Below are 987 nucleotides of genomic sequence, written 5' to 3'. Positions count from 1 at the left end.
GAGAACGTCTTCTAGAAAACTTCACGTCCAGTTGCCTAGACTTACGTTTTTCAAGCTCATTCTAGAAATCTGGCCCTTATATGAAAGTAAAAAGAAGAAAGTCAGCAGGGAGAAGGGCAGTCTTGAGTGAAAATCTTTTACAGATTGTAAGACCTCAGTGTGTTCTCTCTTCAACAACTCTAAACATGCAGCAAGTGCAACAACAGACTGGTTCAAACTGTTTACATTCGATTCTGTGGCAAAATTAGTTTGCAACACAAGTCTAGAGTTTATGCAAAGCTGGAAGAGACACACTGAAGCTAATTAATGTTCTAAAATCTAATAAGTCAGGGGAACTGATAATAAATAAAAGCGAACCTTCCTTCTCCACAGTTAAATGCTGTTTAATGTGCTTTAACTAACTAACTAACAGGTGTTTTATCCATCAGGAATTGTTCTGGTTGCTATCAATCCCTATGAGAGCCTGCCTATCTATGAAGCTGACATCATCAACGCCTACAGCGGGCAAAATATGGGCGATATGGACCCCCATATCTTTGCAGTAGCTGAGGAAGCATACAAACAAATGGCCCGGTAATACAACCAGTAATATACAGATATTTATGTATGTAGTTTTTTTTGTGTTTTCAATATGACTCTAAAGTTGTTTCCAAGTTTGAAGATGTTTTGCTTCCCATCCAGGAAGCTTTTTCAGTTCAAATGCATTGCAGGCTAACAAAGCAGCCAAACGACCCCCATTCCAGAGGGGGGGACCCGTTCATCCGTTTCTATTTGCATGTTTCTAAACCAAAGCAAGGCTTTGTTGGGCTGCTGGATAAAACCTGGAACTAAACGCTATTTCTGACATTTTGAATTGAAAAATCTTCCTGGATGGAAGAGAAACGTCTTCAAACTTGGAAACAAATTTAGAGTCATATTGAAAACACAAAAAAAACTACATACATAAATATCTGTATATTACTGGTTGTATTACCGGGCCATTTGTTT

At 38.4% G+C, this 987-nt stretch overlaps 1 protein-coding gene across 1 annotated transcript in view; it reads left to right on the top strand.

The window, feature by feature from the left end:
• Positions 1-987, top strand: part of myo5a (myosin VA) — a 43,977-nt gene that overhangs the window by 5,672 nt on the left and 37,318 nt on the right. Inside the window, exon 4 of the mRNA XM_015400526.1 lies at positions 429-568. Coding sequence (XP_015256012.1) covers positions 429-568 — 140 coding nt within the window. The remainder of the gene's footprint in view (positions 1-428; positions 569-987) is intronic.

The sequence above is a fragment of the Cyprinodon variegatus genome, unplaced genomic scaffold, assembly GCF_000732505.1.
Source record: "Cyprinodon variegatus isolate N-32 unplaced genomic scaffold, C_variegatus-1.0 Scaffold1115, whole genome shotgun sequence".
Classification (NCBI taxonomy): domain Eukaryota; kingdom Metazoa; phylum Chordata; class Actinopteri; order Cyprinodontiformes; family Cyprinodontidae; genus Cyprinodon; species Cyprinodon variegatus.
This window is presented reverse-complemented; position numbering and strand designations above follow the sequence as displayed.